The following is a 21,666-nucleotide window of genomic DNA, read 5'->3' on the forward strand; positions in this document are numbered from 1 at the left end:
AGAATAGTAACTATAACAGGATCAATGAAAGATCAACTAGAGTGCAGAAGACAACAAACTGTGCAAATGGAGACAGACATGAAAGCACAAAGGAATATCTGGAGAAATTTCTGAAACGCCCATTCGCTGCTGTCGTTACTGCGCGATCGTGAATCTTTCGGAGGGAAGGCCTCAAAATCCCCGGTTTTGCCTGCTGTTGGCAACCGCGATTGAGGTCGAATCGCTTGAATAGAGATGGTGCTGGGTACTCGGTGTCGGAGAGCTGATCGGAGGCTCAAAGTTTTCGGATGACTCAGAGTCAGACTGTGGTCGGGCATGGCAAGGAGAGTTTTTCTTCCTTCTCCCGTCTGCATGAGATGTGGGACATTTGAGAGACTTTGAACTTTTTACTGTGCTCATGGACTGTTCTTCATCAAGTTATGGTATTGCTGCACTGTTGTAACTATATGTTATAATTATGTGGTTTTGTTAGTTTTTTCAGTCTTGGTCTGTCCTGTGTTTTGTGATATCACACCAGAGGAAATATTGTATCATTTCTTAATGCATGCATTACTAAATGACAGTAAAAGAGGACTGCGTGTCTTCATAATCTAAATGCAAATATAAATAAATAGCAGTAAGTAACGGGAACATGAAATAACAATTTAGGGTGAGATCATTGGTTGTGGGAACATCTCAATGGATGGGCAAGTGAGTGGAGTTATTCCCTTTATTCAAGAGCCTGATGGTTGTGGGGTAGTAACTGTCCCTGAACCTGGTGGTGCGAGTCCTGAGGCCCTTTCGATGCAGCCTCCATACCAGACAGTGTTGCAACCAGTCAGAATGCTCTCCACTGTACATCTGTAGAAATTCGCTCGAGTCTTTGGTGACGTACCCCAAAAAAACCCAAACAAATGAATAAAACCAAGCTGACAAGTGATGGGTAGATCCAGGTGAGGAGGGTGACTGACAGCCGGAGGAGGGATTAGTGGAAATAGTGACAGAGGGTGGACGATGATAAGGTCGAATTACTAAGGGTAGCATGGTAGCGTAACGCTGTTATACCACCAGCGACCCAGGTTCAATTCCGCCGCTGTCTGCAAAAAGTTTCTACATTCTCCTGTGACTGCATAGATTTCCTCCGAGTGCTCTGGTTTCCTCCCACATTCCAAAGACATATGGCTTCATAGGTTAATTGGTCATATGGGTGTATCAGGGTGACGTAGCCCATTGGGCCAGAATGGCCTGTTACCGTGCTGGATCTCGAAATAAATGAATAAATAAAAATAATCTGACCATTCGGGGCAAATGAAGCAGACAGGCGTGATTGAGCAGGTTGGTGGAATGAGGACCCACCCAGGCACCATCTTAACTGGCCACCGGCGAAAATGCCAACTGCACCAAGCAGATCAGATCCTGAGAGGTCCTGACGTGGTGAAAGCAGAGAAGATACTTCCTTTACTGCTGTGTACACACATCTATTGATGCTTCTGGACACATCTTCAGTGATGTTCCTGGAATCATTGGGTGTTTCGGGTCTTTCAACATCATACAACCTCCTCCAGGTGACCCAGCCGGGGCTGATCAGACCCCAGCTTGTGTCCAGATGGCTAGCTACTTATGACTCCATGGCTCCCCTCTTTTGAGCCACAGCCATCTTGAGGACCTCTCTACCGCATCGGTGGTACTGCGGATGGCTCTCCTCTTCCTCTCTCCCTCGATGCCCAAAATGCTGAAGGCTCTAACTAAGGAACGGGCTGCGAATCCCGCATAACCAACCTCCACTGGGAGACACCTCGCTCTCTATCCAGCCTGCTGACAGTTGCTGACCAGTCCTGCGTACTTGGAGAGCTTCCTTTCAAAGGCCTCTTCCAAGCTATCTTCCCATGGGACTGTCAGCTCCAGCAGCACCTCTTGCTTAGTAGACTCAGACACAAGGGCAATGTCTGGTCGCAGGGTGGTGGCTGCGATATGGTTGGGGAACTTCAGCTGCCCTTCAAGGTCCACCAACAGCTGCCAGTCCCTTGCAGAGGTCAGAATGCCTGCAGATGTTCTTTTGGCAGCTATTGGCTGCCCCCCAGCTCTGACAAAGGCAATGGTCTGCTTGGAGGGTCGGGACCGCTTCGCCCACTCAACTCCTGCACTGACGGCTTCAGCGATGGTCTTCAGGACCTGATCATGCCTCCACCTGTACCGTCCCTCACCAAGTGCCCTTGCGCAGCCGCTGAGGATGTGCTCCAGGGTTCCTCGCTGGGAGCACAGTGGGCATGCAGATGACTCTGCCTTGCCCAGGAAATCCTGGGTTAATAGATGACCTAATTTACATATTCTGATTTAATGCAAATTCCTCCATAAATTTTTAAACATTTTTCAAGCTAGTAATGATAATATGTTTCATGGCATTTTTTAATGACTAGATACAGTATATATTCTAGTAGTTTAATTATGGGGTGTGTTCGGGTGAATAATCAATGAAATAAAAGAGTTATAGGAAGTGTATGTAGTGTGATACAATATGGGTTATTACAGAGATGGATATTTGTGACCTGCTTACCTACAGTTGCCAGGAACAGAGCCCTTGTCTAACCCAGGGACTGCCTGTACTGTGGCCAAAGTTTCGAAGTATGGAATGGTGGATTTTTTTTCCTTGAATTTCACCCATCTTTGGAACTCTCTTCTTCAAAGACTCCTACACTCTCCCTGATGATAGTATTGAGAAGAGGGCGTGTCCCAGACGGTCAGGGTCCTGTTAATAACTTCTGAAGGTGTCGATAGAGGGGATGCGGGGACGTGTGCCCATGGTGGAGCTGGCTGTATCCACAACCCTCTGCGACCTCTTTTGATCCTGTGCATTGAAAATGGACTATTTCTGAGGCAGGGGTAGGGAGATACCTGATAAGTAAGGAGGTGAATGGTGACCGAGGATCGGGGGCAATGGCAGTGACGTTACAATTGGATCAGCCACGATCAAGTTAAATGCCTCGGCAGATTCAAAGGGTCAAGTGCCCTACCCCTGCTCCCGATTCATAAACGCCAGAGATGCTGCGAATGCTGGAAATCCAGAACAACGCATGCAAAAGGCAGACAAAATTAGTTCCCGTCACTTTCAGCTCACACAGAATTTAATAGCAAAGGCATCTCATTCTGACTTCCGAAATTTCGTTCCATTGACTTCAATACTGATTGCGTTGGTGTAAGTTACTGTTTCAAACATTTAGAGCAAGTGACTATAGGTGAATTCATGCCTTATAACATGTCTAATATGTCTAATGCATTGATTCTACACTCTGGTATAAAGAGTGGGCCATTCAGCCCATCAATTCTGCTCCAGCTTTCAACAACTTCATGTTTAATCCTCTATTCCCAATGCCACCAACATACACTCTCCGCATACCTGGTGATGCTTTCAGTGTCTAGACATCTGATAACCCACTCTTAGAGAATATTCAGCTCTGTGGTCTTCTCAGTCCCCAGTGGCAGATATTTCCACAAGTTCCCCATCCTCAAGGGAAGAACTTAATCTTCATCTCTGTTCTAAATATCTAACCCTGTGCCTTGAATGTGAAACTCCTACATCTAGACAATCCGGGGGACTGTCATCACTGCACCCAGACAGCCTCATTGATCTCCTCTTAGGCGCCACAGTTCGTGCAACGCAATTACAGCTCGGGGCATTGGAGTTTGGAGTTCAGTCCCGGCACCTTCTGAACGTCCACCCCGTGGAAAGTGTGGCTTTTCTCTAGTCTCCTTCCATAGTCCAAAGACTTACCATGTAGGATAATGTGTCATTGCATGTCATCCCGTGATCAATTTGCGATTAAATCGGGGTTATTAAAGGTTGCTAGGAAGCGTGGCTGGAAGGTCATTTTCCATGCCGTGTCACTAAATAAAATAGGATAAATAGTCTTCTCAACTCTAATGAATACTAGCCTAGTTGACCCATTCTCTCCTGATAGGACAGTCTCTTCATTCCAGGAATTAGTTTAGTGAACATTCTCTGCATTTTCTCCATGGTAAGCATACCCTTCCTTGAGAAGAGACCAGGACTGCCTTCATACCTCAGGTGTGGTTCCGTCAAAGTCCAGGTAACCGTAGTAAGCGGCACCCACAAAATGCTGGAGGAACTCAGCGGGTCAGCCTGCATCTATGGAAATGAATAAGCAGTCATCGCGTGGCCAAGTGGTTAAGGTGTCGGTCTAGTGATCTGAAGTTTGCTAGTTCAAGCCTCAGCTGAGGCAGTGTGTTGTGTCCTTGAGCAAGACACATTGCTCTGCGACGACACTGGTGCCAAGCTGTATGGGTCCTAATGCCCTTCCCTTGGACAACATTGGTGGCGTGGAGAGGGGAGACTTGCAGCATGGGCAACTGCCGGTCTTCCATGCAACCTTGCCCAGGCCTGCGCCCTGGAAACCTTCCAAGGGGCAAATCCATGGTCTCAAGACTAACAGATGCCTATAAGCAGTCGACGTTTCAGCCCGAGGCTCTTCTTCGGGTCCTGGAAAGGAAGGGGAAAGATACCAGAATAAAAAGGTGGGGGGAGGGAGGGGAAGGAGGCTAGCTAGAAGGTGATAAGTGAAACCAGGTGGGTGGGAAAGGTAAAGGGCTGAAGAAGAAGCAATCTGATAGGTGAGGAGTTTGGACAATAGGAGAAAGGAAAGAAGCAGGAGGGACTGGGAAAGGTGATGGGCAGAGTGAAAGAAAAGAAGGAAAGAGGGAGGAAAAAAAACTTACCGAAAGGAGAAAATCGATGATCATGCCTACCTAAGCAGAGTATGAGGTGTTGCTCCTCCCTGTGAGTGGCCTCATTCTCTTGTGGCACAAGAGAACCGTAGCAAGCATTCTCCCCTCTATCCACAGGAATGACAGCCATTCCCTGTGCGTGCCTGGGAATCTTCCTTGGAGGCCTGCTGGTGAAGAAGCTCAGCCTGACAGCCCTTGGAGCCGTTAGGATGGCCATGTTGGTCAACCTCATCTCCACCGGATGCTATATTTCCTTCCTCTTCCTTGGATGTGATACGGGGCCCATAGCAGGAGTCACCGTTCCTTATGGCAACACGTGAGTACAAATTGTCTAACCAGTGTGCTGTGTCCGAGGATTTTGAAGGCAATAAATTTCTTTTCTAGGTGACTTGTTTGCAGGAAAATTGTTTGAAAGTATTTGTAATGTATAGATCTATTTCTTTTAGAGCAATACCCCACCGCCCCGCCTTAGCGCTACAAATTGAACTGTTGTCTATGCATGCACATTGCTCTCTCTCTCTCTCTCTCTCACTCACTACAATGTGAATACACCAGATAAAGCCATCCCCCGCGTGCGTGCTTTTATTTAATTGATATGTAGATGTGCACAGACACAACAAATTGGCGATGAGTAGGAACCTGAATGTCAGAGAATATCGCCAACTGCACTGACAGTTACAGGCCGAAACAGCAAGAATTAAACGCACGAGAAGGCCGTCATTGACGCTAACGAAGTTGTGAGTGCAGTGCCTAGTAACAGTGAAAGACGCACTGAATTTAAAGTGAAAGTAACTTGCTTCAGTCGGGTACGTTGACGAGTTTGATAGCGCTAACAAAGGCCGGGAGTCATATATCAAGAGGGTTGAGCTGTATTGTAATGGAAACAATGTAGAGGAGCAATAGAAAGCCCCTAAACTTCTTAGCTTAATGGGCCCAAGAAAGTACAGTTACTTACGCAACCTAGTAACCCCTGAAAAGCCAGCAAGCGAGACGTCCAATGAAATTGTTACAATTTCACAAAATCACTTGAGCCCTAAACCACTGGTAATAGCTGAGAGATTTAGATCTTATAAAAGGAACCAGTCAAAAGATGAAAGCCTTTCTGAATACAGTGTAGAACTGTGCAAACTTTCCCAGTATTGTGACTTTAGAGATGGACTTTCTGATGCATTAAGGGTCAGGCTTGTATGTGGCATGCATACTCAAAGCACTCGAAAGAGGCTATCTGCAGAAAGAGACCTAACCTTAGAACGAGCATTGACCATTGCAATATCATTAGAGACCGCAACAAAGGGTGCAGCAGAATTACAGTAAAGGAGATTGGAATGTGAAATCCACAAAATATCTTTGAATAGCGCAAAAAGCCAAAGATGTTATCGATGTGGCAAATCCTCCCATGATGCAAATGACCGTGGGTTCAATGAAGAAGCCTGCAGAAAGTGTCAAAGACAGAGTGACGTAGAGAGAATGTGCAAGCCAGACATAAAGCATATCTGAGTGAAAAGTCTCAAACACAAAACTAAACAAATGCATAAAGTTACTGAATGTAAAACAGAATCAGACAACATAGAGTCTGACAAAAGTGAACTGTCATGCCTAGAACCGCATAGTATAACTGCATCAGATCAAAACATCATCTGGATCACAATAGATGTGTCTGGTGTAAAACTGAAAATGCAGCTGGATACAGAGACAGTTTTGCCCGTAATTCCAGAGGCTGACTACAACAGACTGTTTTCTAAGACACCATTAGAGAAAAGCTCAGTGATGCTCAAGACTTGCACAGGTGAGAAAGTGTCTCCCAAAGGGAAACTGAAGGTAAATGTGATGTGTGGAGACCAAACACAACAGTTGGAACTTTATGTATTGAAAAGTGGAGAGCCCACACTTTTCAGGTGTGAATAGTTAAAAAAGTATCCAACTAGACTGGCACTCAATCAAAGCTCTCAGTGCGGCATCAACAGGCAACTGCAGCCCAAATGTTAGCACTATCCAGAGGCTGTCCCAGCTGCTTAATCCTGATGAGAAGGTGTTTGTGAAGGGAGTAGATAAACAGATCAAATACTTGACCAAAAGCTGTTTAGGATGCCAAAAAGTTCAAAATGCACTCCACAGGCAGTGTTACACCCACGGGAGTGGCCGTCATCAACTGGCAAAGAGTACAGATTGTCATGGACTCCATGTTTCTGGTTGCTGTGGATGCTCATTCAAAGTGGCCAGAGGTCATACCGGTGTAGTCAACCACCTCAGAAAAGACTGCTTCCGTTCTGAGAACTATCTTCCCCAGAAATGGCTTCCCAGAACAAATTGTGAGTGACAACGGACCAAAGTACACATCAGAAGAATTCCGACTGTTCATGAAAAAAAAATGGAAGCAGACATTTCCCAGCAACAAATCTGTTAGCTGAAAGGTTTACCCAAACCTTCAAGAAGTCCCTTAAGGTGATGGACAAGGAGGACTTTTCTCTACACACGTGGTGGACAGCTTCCTCTTTGTGTATTGGAACTTTATTCGTGTGATGACAAATCAAACACCTGCAATGCTTTTCATGAACAGGAATCTGAGATCTTGCATAGACCTCCTAAAACCAGACCTCTGGAGTGAAGCACAGAATAACCAGTTCAGACAGTTGCTGAGTGAAACAGCAGGGAACTTTGAAATTGGACAGGAGGTCCTAGCACGTGATTACCAAGGACGAGTGGGCCTGGTGCGATAGCTACAAGAACTGGACCACTGATGTACACAATGGATGTTGGAGATCAGACATGGAGACTTTGTGTGGACCAGATACTGGATGCTCAACCAAAGAACACACCTGAGTCAACTGCATCCAACAAGACGGTCACATTACAGTCACTGAACGTACCTCTGTGATTATCGTGTCACTGACAGCAACGTAATACGGGAAACCGAGAATGTTGTCTTAGACAAGACACCTACCAAACCCAAAGCCACTCCACAAGTCTAGAGGCACAACGAGAATGTTATCATTGACAAGGCACCTGATGCTACTCCACAGGTCCAGAGGTGCTATCCTTAAAGAAACAGAGAGCCACCCAAAAAACTGAAACCTATAGAACTGTGAAATTATTATGGACTGTTATTGTGAAAGCATGTTTGTTTGGAATATGGGTTTATGAAAGGGAAATTGAATGAAACTGAGGCATTTGAAAGCTTTCAATGAGATACCTCCCCTTCCTTCTAAATTCCAGCAAGTACAGACCCAGACATCAAACGTTCCTCGTATGATAACCCTTTCTTTCCCAGAATCATCCTTGTGAACCTCCTCTGAACCCTTGCCAATGCCAGCACATCTTCTCTTAGATGAGGAGCCCAAAACTGTTCATAATACTCAGGATGAAGCCTTACCAGTGCCTTACAAAGCCCTAGCATCACATCCCTGCTCTTGTATTCTAGAGACGTCTTGAAATGAATGCTAACGTTACACTTGCCTTGATGTGGTAGTTTGAGAGATCAGGAGTTCATCTTTATTATTTAAGATGTTTATAGCAGTGGGATTGAAGCTGTCCTTGAATCTGGTGCTATGAGCTTCTGTATCTTCTGCCTGATAGACGGGAAGAGAAGGGAAAATGAGCAGGGTCGGGAGGGGGCACATATTGATCACAACAGCACCCCAGGCCAAAAAATGGTTAAGAGGGGCATTTCCACCTTGTATAAAACAGCCTGGGAGATTCACCCATGCATGGTATTGATAGGGATCAAGTACAATGAATGCATTAATGTTATATTAAACAGAATTAAAAACAATCAACACTGCAAGGAACTTACGTTGTATAAATTTAAACCCTCCTTGCAAACAGGTGAATTATCAATTGATTATAGTGTGAGGAATGCAAATGATGTGGGATTCAACAATCAAATACCAGTTAGTAATCAAACTCCTGATATTCAGTGATAAGGCTTACAATGATATTAGTACATGTAAGGTTGGATCGTTCATTTATCGGGAGAAGGATTTGGTCTCCGGTTGTATGTTTGTTCATTTAAGTGAGATGCAGGATAAGTATGTTACTGATAAAATGGAGGTGAGCATTTCTAACGGGGGAACGGAGTGAAGAGTAACAGTTAAAGTGGGATTATTTAGTAAACAAATTAGAGATTACGTGATGAGTTTAACCTCTCCTGATCTATCCTGTCACCTTGTCAACAACTGGATTTACATACAGCCTCATGTGGAAAGACTGCCCTTGGTACTGTGAAGGTCTGCAGAAGACAAAAACACTGATACGTCGAAATGTACGGCATAGAAACAGTACGTTACAGCCCCCCCTCATCCATGCCAGCTGTAATGCCCATCTACACTTATCCCATGTGGGTACAGAGCCGAGAATTAGGAAGTTTGTCCTGTGTTTGGTCGGCAGAGTGGGTACTAAAGGGGAAGAGGAATGCAGAGGAAGCTCTATAGGTCGAGGCGTAGATACCTCAAGGTAAGACCACAAATGATGGGGACACTGAACAAGGCAAAAAGGAATGGAGTTCTCTGGAGGAGCTTACATAATGGGATTTAAACTCTAAGCGTGAAAATATAAAATTGGGTTCTTCAGTAGGTGAGGGTGAGGGGAAGCCAGTAGACAGTGTGGATTACAAGGACATTTCCTTCCTAACTCACATTGGAGGGTGCACAACTTGAATGTCGAGACCAACGTACAGAGGACAGACATGACTTTTCTCTGCTTTCCTTTGCAGTACCGTGTCAGACGCAGATCTGGACCCTTACGCTCCTTGCAACAGCGACTGCAATTGCAAGACAACAGCTTACAATCCAGTCTGTGGGTCAGATGGAGTTACCTACTTGTCCTCGTGCTTCGCTGGCTGTTCCAGTGTGGTAAGTGAATGCACATTAACATCAAGTACGGTGGTTGGAACGAGCCTCACAGCCTGCAAGGCAGCGTTGTCACCTCTGCTTATCAATTCAGCATCCGGACAAAAACCGGAATCACTGACAAGTGTGGTGAAATTTGCTGACTGTGGCAGCAATACAGAACAATACATAAAATGCTTTATAAATTACTATATATATATAATTGTGCAAAAGTTTTAGGTATACATATAGCTAGGGTGCCTAAGACCTCCGCACAGTACTGTAGTAATTTTATGTTATTGCACTGTACTGCTACTGCAAAAAAAAATCAAATTTCATGACATATGTGAGTGATGATAAACCCGATTCTGATCTGGGTCTCTATTGTGGACTGAGAGTGGGAAGGGGTCAGAGGTGGGGGAATCATGGTTGGGAAAAGGGGGAGGGAGAGAGGGAGTAGGGAGCACCACAGAGTCTTGCTGCAGTTATCAATAAACCAATTGTTTGGAATCAAATGACCTTGCTTAGTGTCTCAGGACGGGGTGTGTCTGCACCTGCACCGCCCCTTGCCCCTGGCACTCCTTCTCTGCCACCTGCCCCATATCCCTTCCAGGGCACTCCACCCTCGCCATTCCCAACATCCTTTCCTTCCATCAGATTTACAAACACACTCTCCGCACCACATTGACACATACAGTACTGTACAAAAGACACAGACACCCTAGCTATAAATATACTGAAGACTTTCACCCCGTACTGTAAATATATGTTAAATAAGAAGTGAAAAGTACTGAAGTAGGGTTCATAGATTGGTTCATTGTCTGTTCAGAAATCTGATGGTGGAGGGGAAGAAGTGTGGCTTCAGGCTCCTGGCTCCTATACCTTCTCTCCAATGGTAGCAATGAGAAGAGGGAATGTCCTGGGTGATAGGGATCCTTCCTGTTGGAAAGAGGTCAGGGAGGGGGGGAAGCACTGCCTAATGAAGATGTCCTCCATGATGGGGAAGCCAGCACTCATGGTAGAGCTAGCTGAGTTTACAACTATCTGCAGCTTTTTTCTACCCTGTGCAGTGGCCCCTCCATACCAGATGGTGACACGGCCTGTTCGAAAGCCCTGCACGGTGCATTTGTGGAAAGTTGCTAAAACCTTTGGTGACTTATCAAGTTTCCTCAAACTCCTAATGAAGTACAGCCGCTCGCATACCCTCTTCATCATTGCATTAAAATGGTGGATATATCCTTGAGATGTTGACACCCAGGAACTTGAAGCTGCTCACCCATTCCACCGTTGATTCCCGCGCCCGCCCCCTTCCCCGAGGACCGGTGTAATTTCTCTCGACTTCCCGTTCCTGAAATCCGCAATCATTTCTTTGGTCTTACTGATGTTGAGTGCAAGGTTGTTGTTGCAATTAACTCAACCAGCTGATCGATCTGCTAATTTATAAACCTTGCTTGGAGTCCATCGAGACCTAGACTCTGATGCACGAGAATGAGAGGAAAAGAAATTGCACCGTAGGGAGTAGGTAAAATGTAGCCAGTTTGAATAAATACTCTTCTAGAGCCTGTGTAGGTAACACCTTACATGGGCTGAAACAACCTGGAGTAGCTAATTCATAAAAGATGGTTTCTACTGGCACATTAAATATCTACCAGTGACAGCTGCTCCTCCACATGATGTAAACTAGCTTGTTTTAAATAAAAGTTTACTTTTAGCTGTATTTGTCACGTGTACGTCGAAACACAGTGAAATGCGTCATTTGCGTCAACGACTAACATAGTCTGGGGATTGGGCTGGGCGTAGCCTGCCAGTGGCACCATGATTCCGGCACTGACAGAGCATGCCCACAACTTACTAACCCTAAACCGTATGTCTTTGGAACATGGGAGGAAACCGGAGCACCCGGAGGAAACCCACACAATCCGGGAGAGAACGTCGAACTCAGCGACGTGATCTGTACCCCGATCGCAATCACTGGCGCTGTAAAGCATTAGACTAACCACAACACTACCGTGCCAACCCCTGTATACCTTCATCTATCTACAGAACAGAGCCAGAGAGGATTTGCATGAAGTCTGGTGGTTTAAAGCAACAACCAATTTGCTGGAGCAACTCAGCAGCTCGTGCGGCAACAGTTAATGGAAGGGAAATGTCGAGGCTTCGGATCAGAAAGATGCAGGGTTTTGACCTGAAATGTCAATATTTTGTCTCCACCCTATGAGACCATAACATCATGAGGTATAGGAGCAGAATGAGGCCATTCAGCCCATTCTGTTCTACAATTCCATCATGGCTGATTTAGTTTCCCTTTCAACCTATTCTCTTGCCTTCTCTCAGTAACTTTTGATGCTCTTACTAATCAAGAAACTATCAACCTACGCTTTAAGTCAGGGGCTCCCAACCTTTTTATGACATGGAGCCTTACCGTTAACTGAGTGGTCCAAGGAGCCCCAGGTTCGGAACTCCTGCTTTAATTATATCCAATGACTTAGCCTCCTCGGTTGTCTGTGGCAATGAATTCCACAGATTCACCACCCTCTGGCTAAAGAAATCCCGCCTCATGTCTGTTCTAAAGGGTCATCCTTGTACTCTGTGGCTGCACCCCATGATCAGCGACTCTCCCTCTAGGAAACATCCTCTCCATGTCCACTCTATCTAGGCCTTTTAATATTCAATAGGTTTCAAACCCACCCACCGCAAGCAGATGTTGCTTGACCCACTGAATTCCTCCAGCAGATTGTTGTTTCAGATTCCGGCATCTGCAGCCTCCTGTGTCTCCATGAAACAGTTTGAATATTTGTATAATTTCTCTCTTGTCCCTTGAACTTAACCTCCAATCTGTTTAAAATAGAATAAAGAGTATTAGACAGTGGGCTGGTTTCACTGAATTAATTGGAAGTAGGAAGCAAAATCTTACTTTTGTTTCTATTTTTATCCACAGCTGAAATTTTAATCATTATACTTGGACATCTGGGCCTCTCCTTACTGTCACATTGTCTCAGAGCCCCAATATTCTAAAATTATTTTCACAGTAATCAGAAAATTAATGAGCCATTTTATATTAAATTGCAGCTGTGTGAAACCTTAACAAAAAAAAAACCCTTGTTTCTATTGTGAAGTAAAATACTTAATTTTCCTTTTTGTGCCATCTGCTTCAGATAGTAGATGCTTATTCTTGATAAAGCGACATATCAGTATTCTCAGCATGCAAATTTACTCATTAACCAAGATCAATGAGTTGTTTAAGGCTTATGGAATACAAGAATGATTGTCCTGGAACTATACTGAGTGGTTTTTAACTGTCCATCCACCTGACACTCAACAGAAATGCATTCATTCCCTGAACACAGAATACTCTGCAGATGCTGGGGTCAAAGCAACACTCACAACACGCTGGAGGAACTCAGCAGGTCGGGCAGCATCCGTGGAAACAATCAGTCAACGCTTTGGGCCGGAACCCTTCGTCAGGACAGTAGAGGGAAGGGGCAGAGGCCCTATAAAGAAGGTGGGGGAGGGTGGGAAGGAGAAGGCTGGTAGGTGCCAGGTGAAAAACCAGTAAGGGGAAAGATAAAGGGGTGGGGGAGGGGAAGCAGGGAGGTGATAGGCAGGAAAGGTGAAGAAGGAATAGGGGAAAGCACAATGGGTAGTAGAAGGAGGCGGAACCATGAGGGAGGTAGTAGGCAGCTGGGGGAGGGGGCAGAGTGAAATAGGGATAGGGGAAGGGAGGGGGAGGGAATTACCGGAAGTTGGAGAATTCAATGTTCATACCAAGGGACTGGAGACTACCTAGATGGTATATGAGGTGTTGCTCCTCCAATCTGAGTTTAGCCTCATCATGGCAGTAGAGGAGGCCATGTATGGACATATCTGAATGGGAGTGGGAAGCACAGTTGAAGTGGGTGGCAACCGGGAGATCCTGTCTGTTGTGGCGGATGGAGCGGAGGTGTTCGACGAAGTGATCCCCCAATCTGCGTGGGATTTCACCGATATAGAGGAGGCAACACCGGGAGCACCGGATGCAATAGATGACCCCAACAGACTCACAAGTGAAGTGTTGCCTCACTTGGAAGGACTGTTTGGGGCCCTGAATGGTGGCAAAAGAGGAGGTGTAGGGACAGGTGTAGCACTTACACTTACAGGGATAAGTGCCGAGTGGGAGATCCGTGGGGAGGGACGTGTGGACCAGGGAGTCACGGAGGGAACGATCCCTGTGGAAAGCGCAGAGGGGTGGAGAGGGAAAGATGTGCTTGGTGGTGGGGTCCTGTTGAAGGTGGCGGAAGTTGCGGAGGATAATGTGCTGGATCCGGAGGCTGGTGGGGTGGTAGGTGAGGACAAGGGGAACCCTGTCCCTGTTGTGGTGGCGGGAAGATGGGGTGAGGGCCGAAGTGCAGGAAATGGAGGAGATGCGGGTGAGGGCTTCATTGATGACGGCAGAAGGGAAACCACGATCCTTAAAGAAAGAGGACATTTGAGATGTCCTGGAACGGAAAGCCTCATCCTCGGAGCAGATGCAGCGGAAACGGAGGAACTGGGAATAGGGAATGGCATTTTTGCATGTGGCGGGTGGGAAGAGGTATAGTCGAGGTAGTTATGAGAGTCAGTGGGCTTGTAGAAGATGTCAGTGGACAGTCTGTCTCCAGAGATGGAGACTGAGAGATCGAGAAAGGGGAGAGAAGTGTCCGAGATAGACCAAGTGAATTTGAGGCCTGGGTGGAAGTTTGAAGTAAAGTCGATGAAATTGATGAGCTCAGCACGGGTTCAGGAAGTAGCACCAATGTAGTCGTCAATGTAGTGAAGGAAAAGTTGGGGAGCAGTACCAGAATAGGTGTGGAGCACAAACTGTTCCACATAACCATCGAAGAGGCAGGCATAGCTGGGGCCCATGCAAGTGCCCATAGCTACACCCTTGGTCTGAAGAAAGTGGGAAGAGCCAAAAGAGAAGTTATTAAGTGTGAGTACCAGTTCCACCAACCGGAGCAGGGTAGTGGTGGTGGGGAACTGGTGAGGTCTGTTGTCCAGAAAGCATTCATAAGGCCAGTGATGTTGTGGGGATGGAACTGGACTCTCTACGGTGGCGTCTGAAAAGAGGTTGCTGTCTAAGTTGCATGCCATCTTGGTCAATGTCTCCCATCCACTACATAATGTACTGGGTGGGCATAGGAGTACATTCAGCCAGAGACTCATTCCTCCAAGATGCAGCACAGAGCGTCATAGGAAGTCATTCCTGCCTGTGGCCATCAAACTTTACAACTCCTCCCTTGGAGGGTCAGACACACTGAGCCGATAAGCTGGTCCTAGACTTACTTCATAATTTACTGGCATAATTTACATATTACTATTTAACTATTTATGGTTCTATTACTATTTATTATTTATGGTGCAACTGTAACGAAAACCAATTTCCCCTGGGATCAATAAAGTATGACTATGACTATGACTGTAGTGGAGGGCTTTGAGGCCTTCTTGATGGGGAAGGTTCCCTGAAGATTTCCATAACAACCACAACACTACATTTCTCTCAGAATCAGAATTGGGTTTAATATCACCGGCATATGTCGTGAAATTTGTTGACTTTGCAGCAGCAGTACAATGAAATAAAAAATAGAAATAAAAAAGTAGTGAGGTAGTGATCGTGGGTTCAATGTCCATTATTTCCTGTTGAAATAACTGGGGGAAGGTTGATGCTTTGCTGTTACTTGTGCATGGGAGGGGGGAGAGGGGGCTTTGGGCTTCTAACGTTTTACTATCATTCATTCTTTGGGGTTCTCTTCTGTTTTTGTGGATGTCTGTGAAGAGCAAGAATTTCAGGTTGTACACTTTATACATTCTCTGATACTAAATGGAACCATCGAACCTTTGAAATCGGATGGCAGAGGGGAAGGAGCAGTTCCTGAATCACTGAATGTGTGCCTTCAGGCTCCTGTACCTCCTGCCCGAAGGTAGCATTCAAAACCTGGGTGACAGAATCCTTAATAATGGATGCCACCTTTTTGAGGCATTGCTCCTTGAAGTTGTTCTGGGTACTACAGAGGCTAGTGCCCATGATGGAGCTGATTACTTTTACCATTCTCTGAAGCTTACTTCGATCCTATGCAGTAGCCGCTCCCCTACCTGATAGCAGCTGGTGATACAGCCAGTTCAAATACACTCCACAGAACACCTGTAGAAACTTATGAGCGTCTTCGATAACATACCGAATCTCCTCAAACTCCTAATGAAATATAGCTACTTTCTTTATAGCTGCATCGATATGTTAGGTTCAGGACAGGTCCTCAGATGTCGTTGACATAAAGGAATTTGTAATTGCTCACTCTTTCCACTTCTGACACATCTACCAGAGCTGGAGTGTGTTCCTTTGTCTTAACCTTTCTGAAGTCCACAATCAATTCTTTGGTATTGCAGGTATGAGTCGCTTAGCATCCACGATACGTTCTGTGAAATTGGACGTTACGTGATTTGGATGTTGTGCGAGCACCATATTATATACTTAACAAACCTATATGAAATACTGTAGTGTACCTGTATTGACTAAATCCATGTCATTAGCAATTTCTCCATATCTGATATAGGTCCCTGTTGCATTTTCATGAGCCTTGTAGTTATCAGTGAGGCCGATCCTTTAACAGCTGCGAGAATTTTTTCTTTGTTTTTCAGGATCGTCGTGATTGTCAAGTGCGACATGCCTAAATCCCGAGCAATGGCATTCACTGGTTTTCCACCTTCATATTGTTTAACAACCTTTTGTTTCACTTCCAAATCAATACTTTTCCTTTGCCTCTTGCTGCTGCTATCACTAGGAGTGTTTTGCTGCGTTTGGAAGCCATGATGCACTTTACGGTAATATTTTCGAAAGAAAATTAAGCAGAGAGATAACGCTACTACGCTCAAGAGACGCGCGATACACAAGATTGGTTATGTCCGCTACGTCACGTTCTCCGATCCGGACTACGGACATATATGCGATTGGACGTTGTCCAAATGGACGTTAAGTGGCGCACTCCTGTACTGATGTTGAGTGCAAGGTTGTTGCTAAGACACCACTCAACCAGCTGATATAGCTTGCTCCTGTATGCCCTGTAACACACCTAATGCAACAATATCTTTCCAAAGCACTTCATAGCAGTATAGTTATGCTCAAAGAGGAATATTTAAGGGTGGTTCTGTAAAATAGAAGGTTGCATAGCTGTTAGCATGATGCTTTACAACACCGGTGATCACTGACAGGGGTTTAGTTCCCACCACTGAATGTACAGACTGTAAGGAGTTTGTACATTCTCCCCATAATCACATGTGTTTCCTATGGGTGCTCCGGATTCCTCACCCATTCTAAAGACGTACGGTTAGGATGAGTGACTCGTGGGTACGCTGTGTTGTTACAGCACAGCACTTGTCGGCTGCCCCCAGCACATCATCGTGTTGTGTTGGTCATTGGTATAAATGACCCCTTTCTATGTCTGTTTAATGTACATGTAACAAATAAAGCTCATCTTTAAATGTAAAAGCAAACATGGATTTCTGTAGCCACCCCCCCCCCCACCAAAGTCTCATGATAGGCCAAAGATTTTTATGGCCAATTATTTTTGAACTACAGTCCCTGATGCAAGGAAAAAGGCAGTCAATCTGTGCAGAGCAAACTCCCAATTTGACGACTAGTTACTTTCATACCCTGTCATGAACCCCCATTAGCAATGAGATAAAACATAGTTATTCCATTTCAACTGTAATGGGGAAGGTATTTACCGAGTAACACACACACACAAGATGCTGGAGGAACTCAGCAGATCAGGCAGCACCTATGGAAATGAATAAACGGTTTCGGGCTGAGGCCTTTCTTCCGGACTCAAAAGGAAGGGGGAAGAGGCCAGAACAAAAAGTTGGGGAAAGGGGAAGGAAGCTAGCTGGGAGGTGATAGGTGGAACCAGGTGGGTGGGGAAGATCAAGCTCTGGAGAAGAAGGAATCTGATAGGAGAAGAGAGTGGACCATAGGAGAGAGGGAAGGAGGAGGAATTTTAATAGAAGAAAAAAAATCAATATTCATGCCATCAGATTGGAGGCTACCCAGATGGATATGGGTGTTGGTTCTCCATCCTGAGGATGGCCTCATTTTGGCATAAGAGGAGGCCATGGACGAGTTCCATTGGTTCCAGATATGTGGGTTTGCTATTAGGGAGACACTGAGGGAAATGAATCTCTTTTGATTTTTGACAACTGAATGCCATGGAAACGGAGGTAGCCAAATCAGCTTCTCAAACCTGTTTCTACATCCAGTCGGACCACGTTAGATCCTTACCTTTAGCTCCAAAACTCTTAATACAAAAATCATATCTTGAAATTTCAGTTCACTGACAAAACCGTCATGGAATCAGTGAATTACTGCACCTCAGGTGGCTACTGAGCCCCTCAAGGCTGTGCCAGCTTCAGATGGAGAGGGTCATAGAGCACGACAGCAGAGAAGAAGGCCCTTCACTCCAACTAGTGCATGCCAAACTATTCTCCCTTGTCCCATCAACTTGCCCTTGGACCATAGGCCTCCATACCCCTCCCATCCATGTACTTATCCAAACCTTTCTTAAATGTTGAAGTCAAACCAAAATCCAGCACCTCTGCTGGCATCTCGTTCCACTCCCTCAGCACCCTCTAAGTGGAGAAATTCTCCATCATGTTCCCCTTAAACGTTTCACCCTTTACACTTAACCCAGAACCTCTAAGTCTGGTCTCAACCAACCTCAATGGAAAAACGCAAACACGAGGAAATCTGCAGATGCTGTAATTTCAAGCAACACACACAAAAATTGCTGGTGAACGCAGCTGGCCAGGCAGCATCTCTAGGAAGAGGTACAGTCGACGTTTCGGGCCGAGACCCTTCGTCAGGACTAACTAAAAGAAGAGCTAGTAAGAGATTTGAAAGTGGGAGGGGCTCCATCCTCCCCCCTCCTGCCTTCTCCTATCATTTCGGATCTCCCCCTCTCCCTCCCACTTTCAAATCTCTTACTAGCTCTTCTTTCAGTTAGACCTGACGAAGGGTCTCGGCCCAAAACGTCGACTGTACCTCTTCCTAGAGATGCTGCCTGGCCTGCTGCATTCACTAGCAACTTTTATGTGTGTTGCTCAATGGAAAAAACTTGCTTGCATTCACCAAATCTATACCCTAAACATAATCACTGCTGATGCTAAGCTATATTGGCCTCTGCTCTTCCTTTGGGTTCATCAGGTGCGTGGAGAGGCGGGGCCTGCTGCATGGGCAACAGCTGGCTCTCCAAATTGTATTGCCCAAGCTTGCATATCTGGACAGGCAGGGTGCAACATCCATGGTTGATCCTGACCGAGTGAGGCCTCATTCACTCTCCGTACTGCTGAAGGAAATCAGGGGAATAAATTATTGACATCTCAGCCCAAAACATCAACTGTTTATTCCTTTCCATGGATACTACTAGAACATGCTAAGTTCCTCCAGCATGGTGAGTGTGTACGTTGCTCTGTATTTCCAGCATCTGCAGAATCTCTTGTGTTTGTAATTCCAGTTCCAAATCCTTGGTAGTACAAGAGTTGCTCCACATTGTAAAGTCTCTGCAAACAGTGCAGAACAGTCTGCTTTTTCTGTAGTGCCAAGATCAATGTCACATGGACAGCATGGCTTCAGACTATATTTCCTGTCATGACATAGTGCAACCAGGTGATTTCTCAGAGCAACTCCACAAAAAGCTGGAGGAACTCAGGTGGTCACACAACATCTATGGCAAGGGATAAACGGTCGATGTTTCAGGCCAAAGCACTTCTTCAGGACTGGAAAGAAAGGGGGAAGACACCAGAATAAAGAGTTGGTGGTAGGGGTAGGAAGTCTAGCCAGGTGACAGGTGAAGCCATACAGGTGGGGAAGGTAAAGGGCTGGAGAAGAAAGAGCCTGATAGGAGAGGAGAGTGGACCCTGAGAATAGGAGGGGCACCAGGACAATGAATTCTCAGAATTTCCTTAGATCAGGAAGTGGCAAACAGATTACAATCACTCTGAAATTAATGTTGGCCATACTAAGGACTCCAAGTTCAAGGCAATTCAGTGGCTTTGTTGCTGTTACAAGCACTCATAAAATTTCAGAATTTTAATTAACTGCATTTAAATTCCTCAGCTGCTGTAATTTTAACTCGAGAATTTTTTTACATCTACAGATGTTTGAAATATGAAACAAAGTACAAAAAACTCACTGGACTTTAGAAAAATAAGGGGAGATTTCATTAAATACTGTCAAATATTGGAAGGCCTGGATAAAGGGGGCATGAGGAGTATGTTTCCAATAGTGTAGAAGTCTAGGACCAGAGGACACAGCCTCAGAATACAAGGACATCCCTTTAGAACAGAGATGAGGAAGAATTTCTTCAGCCAGAGGGTGGTGAATCTGTGACTTCATTGCCACAGACTCCTTTGGAAGTCAAGTCATTAGGCATATTTAAAGCAGAGGCTGATAAATTCTTGATTAGTAAAAGCATCAAAGGTTACAGCGGGAAGGTAGGAGTATGGGTTGAGAGGAATAATAAATCAGCCATAATTGAATAGCGGAGTAGACCTGATGAACCGAATAGTTTAAATCTGTTCCTATGTCTTATGGTTTTACGGTCTTAAATACTTAACAGGTTATGAGTCGGAGGCCCCTCTTCAAACTGAAATTTTTGTCTTTTTCTTTTCCCATAGACACAGCCTGACCTGCTGAGTATTTTCACCATTTGAACCCAAGTTTCTGAATCATTTTTTTCCCACGCCTCTGGATTACTAGCCCAGTAATATAACCATCATGTTAACTGTACAATGACTTTACAGAAATGACAATGATTTTCAGTTTTTTTGATATACTTAATTGGGGATCTACTCTATAATTATTGCGGGTAAAAGGTATTATGAAGAATGTTGGTAGCTTACATAATTAATGACTGCTCACTACCTAAGGCTATTATTTCAGTGTCTCAGCCTGTGGCAGGCTTATAATGCATTCGGTATAAAGCATAACATGGGGAAAGTTCAGCTGAATAGTTTCCCCTTTGTTATGCTGATCACAGAGTGCATCAGTCATTGGGTAAACCACATGAATGTGCCATGCTATGCAGAGAATTGCTGTTTATTACTGTTCCAATGTTTAGTCCTATAGCAAAATATCAGCAACACTTCAACAACATACATTGTATTTGTATTTCCCGTTCCAACTCCAAAGAGCTCTGTCCCGCTGAGGTTCTCCAACACTTACACTGGGCAATCAGCTCTTGCCTCTGTCAACTTCATTGGGGACTGCAAGGCATAAAGGAATGAGAAAAGAGATTTCCTTTTCTAAATTATATTGGCTTATTTATTATATAATTGTTTAACATTTTGCAGATTCTACACTTGAAAATAAGTTAATAATTTTCAGTTATTTATTTACAGTACTGTGCAATATTTTTAGACACATGTATTGATTGATTGATTGAAGTATAGTGCGAAATAGACTTTCCAAGCCGTGCTACCCAGCAATCCCTGTCAGTGCAAGTGATTATAAATGTTTTTGAACTTCCCTGACATTCAGAAGTATTTATAGACTATTAAATGTACAGTACTATGCAGAAGTCTTAGGCACACTTTTGCATAGTATTTATAATAATTTTATGTGTTGCACTGTACTACTGCCGCAAAAAAAAACAAATTTCATGACATGTGAGTGATGATAAACCTGATTCTGATATGGGCCTCTATTGTGGACTGAGAGTGGGAAGGGGACAGGGAGAGGGGAATCATGTTTGGTAAAAAGGGCAGGGAGAGGGGAGGGAAGGGGAAGCACCTGAGAGACTTTCTGTAATGATCAATAAACCAATTGTTTGAAATCAAATGACCTTTCTAGTGTCTAAGGGCTGGGTGTGTCTGCACCTGCAACACCCCCAACCCCCCCCCCCGGCACGCCTTCTCTGCCACCCCCCTCCCGCGACGCTTCACTCTCACCATTTCCTATATCCTTTGCTCCCGTCAGATTTACAAACTCCCTTTCCGCCCACATTGACAAATACAGTACTGTGAAAAAGTCTAGCTACAGTATATATATAGATAAACACACACACTTCTTTAATTTCCAAAGCACATCACATTAGACTGCACTACCTTTCTCTCAAATGGT

The 21,666-nt window shown here is 45.0% G+C and overlaps 1 protein-coding gene across 1 annotated transcript in view; it reads left to right on the forward strand.

Moving 5' to 3' along the window:
- The window catches only part of LOC140209438 (solute carrier organic anion transporter family member 3A1-like), a 235,540-nt gene that overhangs the window by 186,630 nt on the left and 27,244 nt on the right, over window positions 1-21,666 (forward strand). The window contains exons 6-7 of the mRNA XM_072277690.1: window positions 4,837-5,035; window positions 9,428-9,566. Of these exons, the coding sequence (XP_072133791.1) occupies window positions 4,837-5,035; window positions 9,428-9,566 (338 nt within the window). The remainder of the gene's footprint in view (window positions 1-4,836; window positions 5,036-9,427; window positions 9,567-21,666) is intronic.

The sequence above is a fragment of the Mobula birostris genome, chromosome 14, assembly GCF_030028105.1.
Source record: "Mobula birostris isolate sMobBir1 chromosome 14, sMobBir1.hap1, whole genome shotgun sequence".
NCBI lineage: Eukaryota > Metazoa > Chordata > Chondrichthyes > Myliobatiformes > Myliobatidae > Mobula > Mobula birostris.